This window comes from Cynara cardunculus (assembly GCF_001531365.2).
Source record: "Cynara cardunculus var. scolymus isolate 2C chromosome LG 9, CcrdV1, whole genome shotgun sequence".
Classification (NCBI taxonomy): domain Eukaryota; kingdom Viridiplantae; phylum Streptophyta; class Magnoliopsida; order Asterales; family Asteraceae; genus Cynara; species Cynara cardunculus.
In genome coordinates this window covers 17992577-18000973 of record NC_037536.1, presented here as the reverse complement: position 1 = coordinate 18000973, position 8397 = coordinate 17992577, and the positions used below count along the sequence as shown (strand labels likewise).

At 37.9% G+C, this 8397-nt stretch overlaps 1 protein-coding gene across 1 annotated transcript; it reads right to left on the bottom strand.

Moving 5' to 3' along the window:
• Positions 1 to 4106: 4106 nt before the first annotated feature.
• Positions 4107 to 7662, bottom strand: LOC112517962 (asparagine synthetase [glutamine-hydrolyzing]). The gene is made up of 13 exons (XM_025125418.1): positions 7467 to 7662; positions 7202 to 7340; positions 6998 to 7093; positions 6698 to 6839; positions 6416 to 6606; positions 6163 to 6324; positions 5995 to 6075; positions 5625 to 5846; positions 5410 to 5544; positions 5262 to 5342; positions 5097 to 5183; positions 4920 to 5027; positions 4107 to 4527 (listed from the first exon to the last, which is right to left on the bottom strand). The coding sequence occupies exons 1-13, from the start codon at positions 7544 to 7546 to the stop codon at positions 4294 to 4296; spliced, it is 1758 nt and encodes a 585-aa protein (XP_024981186.1). The 5' UTR covers positions 7547 to 7662; the 3' UTR covers positions 4107 to 4293.
• Between the last annotated feature and the right edge of the window lie 735 nt (positions 7663 to 8397).

Below are 8397 nucleotides of genomic sequence, written 5' to 3'. Positions count from 1 at the left end.
TTAATGCGGCTTACATGTCTTGTAATTCTTCTTGAAAGTTTGCCACCATGGATCAACTGAATTCTTGCCAGGAAAACTGAAAAGTTCCCAAAAATGATGAACATATTGAAAGATAAATGTGTCATCGTCAAAAAGACGTGAGAATAGAGATAGATATAAACTTTAAAGTTATATATGGATTAAACTCCTTTCAGTGCTTATCATTATCTCAATGTAAGACTTGTTTAAAAGGCTTATGATTAATGAAAATTTAAAACTTTCATTCCATTCAATTCATTGTCTCTTTAACAGAACTCAATCACTCCAATTTTTGGACATAAACATTTGCTAAAAGATTTTACTATCACCTTGAAGGCTAAGTTAACAGGCAAATAAAGGCTGGCTTTAGGGCTCCTCACCATAGGTTGCGGGTTTGAACCTCCTAGGGCCATTGGATGTTTTCTAGCCTATTATCTTAAGGGCCTTGTGAGATATATTGAGTTGTGCACACGTTTGACCTAGACACCTATGGTTAAAACTTGTAACCTTAGTGTATTTAGCCATTCTCAGCTCTTTTTATACGTCTGGACTCGAGTGGGCTAGTAGGGCTCTGTTTGCCAAGCTCGTTGATAAGTTGGTTGTTTACTGAAAATCTAGTTGACAAACTAGTCTCATTTGATAAAAACTATTCGATAAAGTAGATGATAAATATAAAATAACCTAAAAGTACGTGATAAAAAAGTACTCAATTCTAATATTACACAACATATTTAAAACAAAACTCTAGTACGTTTCATCATATTAAAATAAGTAGTAACAAACTCCCTCCTTGGATGAGCACTTGCTTAGTCAAGTAGAACCGGATTGCGTGGCTCATATGAAATACAAAAGGACAACCTCACACCAGACATCCTGCTTTAACTTCCCAGCCCCAATTGATTTACCATCTAGGTGGGCGCTATGTTCTCTGAACAATTTGGGAGGCCGCAGATCAAACCCTTAGTTCAGTGCCGGGTTTCATAAGTACTCTCGACTGGTTTCTAGTGCTTTTTTATCTCTGTGCATTTAGCTGGTAAAACAAGGCCTCGGCAGATGGGAACCCTACAAAAAAGCAAGGTTGTTAGAGCCTGTTACCAAGATTATAGATCTATTGAACGAGTAATGAATAAAACAACCTATAAAATTCATACCATATATTGTATCAAAAACTTGGCGAAGGATCATGTGAGAAGGAGAGTTAAGGTGGGAAGCATAAGAAATGATCTAGACCCTTGATCACCTTTAATTTCAAACCAACCTATGAATCTTGTTTGATACGGGGATTGATCCGATGCATCTCATCCTAATGTGTATCCAAGGGTGAAGATTCCTTTTTACGTTTCTCACCTTAACTCTCATTCTCATCAGAACTCAACTCTCAAAAACTTCACAAAGTAGAACAACAAACATATCTTAAAATGACAAATTACATACGATTTTTTCTTAAATAGAATCATTTTTCAAACATTCTTCGAAGCAAACTCTTCAATTAGTTCTTTCATAATCAACTTTCTCTAATAAATCATCAAATTGAAAGGATTAGCATATAGGAGTTTATCAACCGTTGTTACCTCAAATTCTAGAAAAACCCGGGCTCAATTCTAGGGCTGAATTCTCCCTTAACTCTAAACTTTTATGTATATTTCTAAAGGGATACAATGCTATGAACAATGGTATTCATTATCACAATGAATGAAGTCAAGAAAATTGCATGTGAGAGTGTTCATCAAACAAGAAAGGGAGAAACAGAGAACAAGAAAGAGGAATATTATTAAACAAAGTCGTGTTTGATACTTCAATTATAAAATTAGGCATCAGGGAAATTAAGATAAATGAGACTAGCAGACTAAGAGGGGTCAGTCGTCAAATCAGGGATTGTAGATTTGCAGTTGCAATAAGGGACATGCAAAAGAGAGAAGGAATTAAATCACTTAACTAAACAACTAAACCATTATACTTGCCTAACCGGATTCAAATAAGTGGGAGAAGCCCGAATGGATTAAAGTTAAAAATCAAAACATAATCAAGCCCCAAAAAATCAACAACTACTAAGTCTAATACAACTGGTTCTCATCCCACTAAACAGATTGAGCAACTGAAAACAACCAAACTAGTTGAATGCAATCATGACTAGCTATAGAACATGATTATACATTCTTTTTTCCATTGTCATTAACAACCATTCCTTTTCTTGAGAACATTATAAACGTATCGTGTAAAAAAATCATGACATCACATATATCATCTTATATTTTATAGTGTCAAGACGTGGTAATATACATGTAAACAAACATCATGTTGTTATAAACACTTCCGTAAAGAAAGTGCGATGAAATATATTTTTTATTCTCAGTGGAGGTGGTGGCAGTGTTACGGTAAAGTAATATAGTCTTTTATTCTCGATGGAATTGAAACTTTTGGGAACATGTAAGGAATGGAGGATTTCTTGATTTGTGGATCCAAATCCATTTGATACATGCCATTCCACCCCTTAAAATGAACCAAATGATGGAATGGAACTTGGTCAAAGGATGTGTTCATTCCAATTTTCATTTCATTCCAGCAAACCAAATTCTTTTTACCAGTATTGTTTCATCTATTTGATTTTTGTTATATCTATTTTGATGAAGAAAGACCATTTTTGTCTGATTCAACTATACTCTAATAGAATCTAGCCGTTGCTAAGCTTTTCTTGACTCTACTTTACAACTAAATTGATCAGGGATGTTTGCAGTGCAATGCGCTTCAGATCCAAAGTTACAAACCTTTTCTGTAAGTCGCATTTTAGAATCGTGAGTACAATTGTGGGTTTGGGATGTTACAAATGGTATCAGAGCAGGGAATCGGTCCGGCATGCGAACGAGGACGCTGGCTTCCTGAGGGGGAGTGGATTGTGAGATCCCATATCGGTTGGGGGAGGGAAACAAGTGTTGCCTTGTAAGGACCAGATACCTTCTCTATTTTTAAAACCATGAGTTCAATTGTGGATAAAAATAGATAATGTCTAGTACTGTTGGCACGGGATAAGATGTTCATCTATTGACATCCATTAGATGTGACATGACTGAACATATCCAATCTTCCATTGGATTTTGTCAACCGATCCAATGGGTGATTGGATGGTTCAGTTCCATCTATTGGATAATATTATTGGATCAGATCGATCTGATATCCGAGTGGATTGCATCTAATTAATGGGTTAATTCAATCTAATTTTTCAACAATGAAAGGAATTGATTAATCACTTTTAGTATGTGCTAAAACCAACAAAAACAAGGATAAAAATTTCAAAAACCAATACAAAAACAAATTTTAATTCAAGCAAATTGAAAACAAATTAATCGGATAATAGTTAGATTGATAATTGAATGGTGGTTGGTTGGATTGAGTCGGTTTTGGTCCATTCTGGATTGTCATCCAAGAATTAACCGATCCAAATTGGATGTTAAAGTTTTCTATCCGATTCGATTCAGTTACAATTGGATATCAAATTATGGACGGTCAGTTATAATTGATTGGATCGGTTGACTTTTGCACACCACTAGCAGGGGATATTAATTGACCTCTTCTCTCAAAAAAGACGATGTGCAGGCAAATAGATCGAAGTCGGAGCAGGGAGGGAGAGTAGGACTTTTCATTTGCTGTTGGGTATTTTGATTAAGTTCACATTCATCACTTAATTTGCTATCTGTTGTTCAATTCCATGCATAAAATGCTAGGGCTTCTTAATCTTTGTTCAAGAAATGCAACATTCTATTTTGGGGGTAAATAAGCATTCATCAAAATGCTTGCTTTTTAGGTTTCTATGTTGTTTAAAATGAAAATTTGGTATGCTTACTGATGAAAGATATTCAGATTTGACGTGTCGCAGAAGAGTCTCCAGGTGATTGATCGAAAAAACCAGACAAATACGATCATATCTTGTACGATGATCATTCCAGTCTTGTTTTCAATCACAACGACTGGTTTTCTTTCTGGATTTGGGAGGATGAGTTGAGGGAGGGCCCAAGTTTAGAGCATTCAGTTTTCTTTCGAATGGCCAATTCTTGTTTTGGTGAAATACGAGTTGAAGGTTAAAGAGTGGGTGTGCAAAACAAACTCAAGTGAAGTAGAAAACGCATCCAGCTTTACAATAAACATTACATTACATACATCAAATGCTACCAGTCTATGAACATCGATACATTTGAGTTATTCACACAGCTTAAAACCACACGACGAGCTATCACACGTTACCCACTCGTCTAGTAAAAATATGCTACTTATTCAACGCTGCTAGCTCTGAATCACCACCCCGGGAGTCGCAATATCCATCATCCTCGGCATCTTATCCATGATGTTTGCACTAGCAACAGGAACTGCATTCTGCTTGTATGCATCATTATGAACCCCGAGTGCAGCCCTTCCTGAAGGGTCAAGATTCTTCGACCATGACGCGTCCCACTCGATTGCTTTCTCGGTACTGCAAGCGATGCTCGCTCCACCTGGGACGGTTAATTTCGCCGGATTCTGGGAAAAAAAAACACCATTAGGGTTACATCAATTATTGCACAAGTTACAAGTCATAGTGCACCTCAAGGCGGAAAATAGCCTCTCGACTCTCTAATCCTTGGGGCAGAGGAAAGATCGGCATACTTTCGAGTGAGACATACCTAATTTCTTTACGGCGTCCAAGTTTCCTCTACCCCTTGAGCAGAGGAAAGGTTTTCCTCTACGTATATATTACCCCTTTCAGCCCCTACAACCCAATTTCTTTTGGGGATCAAAGTTTCCTATGCCCCTTGGGTAGAGAAAAGATCTGTGCATATCATATCCCTTATGGATCCTACATTCGAGTGAGATATGCTAGGTACGTTTGATCTGGTTATTACGACTAAATGCGATGAGAATTAAGAACTTACCTGAGGGAAAAACCGCTCAAATATCATTCGATAGTAGTAGGCTTCCTTTGTGACCGGAGTATTGTGAGGGAAGATATGCTCTGCGTTAAGCATCATCTTGTCGGTAACCTGCAGATACCTTAACGGGTTAGTGTTGTTAAATAAAAAACCCAACACCAGGGGATCGGGGATATTTACATGTAATTTGGCATGAGCTTTGAGTCCATCGATCCAGCTATACCCGACTCCATCACTGAACTGTTCTTTTTGACGATACAAAATATGCTGCACGGGCGTCATAAAAACATGTTAAAACAGTGAACTTGTGTTGTTTTTATGAAAAAAAACAGTTACTTTAACGACCTTTGGCAAATACGGATGTTCTTCATCTTCGAAGGCCCGTCTAAGAATCCATTTTTCGATCCGTTTTTGTTCCATATTGATCTGCATATAAGTTCGTCAATCTCGGTGCCACTAACTCATCATACAACAAACAAACTCAAGTTCTTACCATTTTAGCTTCAGGGTCGATGCTCATCGCCACGTTGATGAATTCTTTATCCAAAAACGGGACTCGGGTTTCCAAACCCCAGGCGGATGTCGACTTGTTCGCTCTCAAGCAATCGTATTGGTGAAGTGCTTTTATCTGCATTATGTATATCAGGATTACAAAAAGCTCGAAGGGGAAAATAGTGCTAGTTTGATGGTCCACGAAAGCGATGTTACCTTGCGACAGGTTTCGCGATGGAACTCTTCCTTGTTCGGTGCCTTGTGGAAGTATAAGTAGCCACCAAATATCTCATCGGAGCCTTCACCGGAGATTACCATTTTCACGCCGAGCGACTTGATCTTTCGCGACATCAGAAACATCGGTGTGCTTGCCCTGATCGTAGTCACGTCGTACGTTTCGATATGGTAAATCACATCTTCTATTGCATCGATACCATCCTACAAGATTCAAAAACCAAACAAAATTCTGAAAAACAGAAACCGATCTAAAATCCCAACGTAAATGGCCTTCTATGAAGTTATTGGCCGAAAACGGGCCCATTTAACAGATTAATTTACTCCCGTTCAGACAGTTTAATTTATTTACCTGTACAGTGAAGTGGAACTCATGATGAACAGTGCCCAAATAATCAGCAACTTCTCTTGCTGCCTTGAGATCCGGCGAACCCTGATTATACGACCAAGATCTTCATCAATTTCTGTGAAACCAACCAATATAAAGTTTCCAAATATACCCTTGTGACCCAAAGATTACCTCAAGACCAACGCAGAAGGAATGAAGCTGAGCTCCCCATTGCTTAGCTGCCTTTGTACCGGATAAATGACGAGCCGTAATAGACGCGACTAACGACGAATCTAGCCCACCCGACAACAAAACCCCAAAGGGAACATCGGTCATTAACCTCTTAATCACGGCCTGCAGTTTCATGTTACAGTTCCCTTAGTACTCGATCATCTAATATATATATGTTCGGCAAACCGTATATAAAAAAGAAACTAAATCTCACGTTTTCAAACGCGCCCCTTAGAACGAGCGGATCATATGGGGTCGACGGAATAGCCTCCGAGAACCATGGAGGGTTGTACCACCGCCTGAAACCGGCAGTTTTGCTCGAGTACAAGTGGCCGGGAGGAAACGCCTGAAAATGCTCGCAATCATCGTTCAAACCTTTCAGTTCCGATGAAATCCAAACCGAACCTAGAGAACACAACCATAATTACTCATTTAATCCACAAACATTAATCTCGATAAAGAAACACGTTAATCAACAAAATCGTTTAATAATCACCATCGAGTCCCCAACCAATGTAGAGCGGAGTGATCCCGATAGCATCACGAGCAGCGATATAAGTGTTATCGCGAGTATCCAGTAACACGAACGAAAACATTCCGTCCAACATATCCACGAAGTTTTCACCATGCTCTTCGTACTACAAAACATTAATAACCTCAATTACGTTCAAACCCACAAATCTAAACCATCAATTACATCTAAACCCATAAATTCAGAGCATAATTTTAGGGTTCAATCACATCTGAACCCAGAAATTCGAAGCATAATTTCATAAAACTCTTCACAATGACTCACTAAATGCGCAATAACATCACAATCACTGCCGGTTTTGAACTTGTGACCAGTCAAGCTTTTCCGGAGATCCTCGTGGTTGTAAATCTCGCCGTTAACCTGCATTTCCGACCAATTTCCGACCTCAAAATCGAACGAAATAACATGTTACTAATTGTGCTTAGTTAATTAATTAATCAATGCCGTCATTAACGTCATTCGACTCACCGTTACAACAATCGTTTCATCTTCGTTAAAAAGGGGTTGATCACCGGAAGCAGGATCGATGATGGCGAGACGTTGATGCGCCAGATAACAATCACCGTGCTGGTACAGACCACTCCAATCGGGGCCACGATGCTTCAATCTGTACATCAATCAACATCAAAAACACGAAAACGTTTTAGAAAATGGAATCAATCTCCTGGTTATTTATTCAAAACTTCGACTATTGGTTTTTTAAGAAAACTATAAATGAAATCGGAGAACATGCCTGCGAGAAAGCTCGAGGACACGAACCCTTTTGGCCTGAGAATCGTCGGAGCAACCCAACACAGCTAGTATTCCACACATGGCTACCGTGCAACTAACGATGCAGAGATTACCGTCAATGAATGCAGAAGAAAAGGAAGAAGGGGAAGAGAGGAAGATGATCGGAAAGGAGTAAAATGTGGTCGTTGAGAACGAATTTGTTGGTTATGATCACCATTTCATTCGCCGCGAATTTATAGACGATTTCCGGCAACTGGTCCCACCGCCTTTTTTTATTTTTATTATTATATTCCATTTATTATATTGATCATAAGCGGCGACGTTTCTCACTGTTTTCTTATTTTATTTTATTTTCTTTAAATATTATTTTAATTTTCTGTTTTATGATCCTTGTTTGTATGTTATGCATTACTAATTGTACCAAGGTTTTGTTGTTGTTTTTTTTTTTCTATTTTACATACGTCAATAAAACAATTTATCAGTTAGATATTTAAATAGTATCTTACCCGGATTTTTTGCATAACAAACGTCGAATCTCATAAATCCTTGATCTTTTTTGTTAACCACGAGTGTTCGAGTCATCTTAAACAAATCTCAGAGCACCTGGAGAATAACCAGGACTCAAAACCGATGATCTCTGAGGAGAATTATCAAAGATACAAACGTTATAACCAGTTGAGTCAACCACACAAGGTTTAGATCAAAGAATTTAATAGTTATGGTATGTGTTCTCGTTCATAGATGATCATCTTCCGTCAATTTATTAATTATTAAAACCGAGTCGATCACAAAATTAAAATTTTGATTTGGATGACAAATTTATCAAAAATGAAATAAGTAATGCAACGAAAAAGACTAAATTGGTTATGGAATATTCTTTAAGGTGCATTTGGTATATAAACGGAACTAGACTAGACTAGTATGAAAAAATT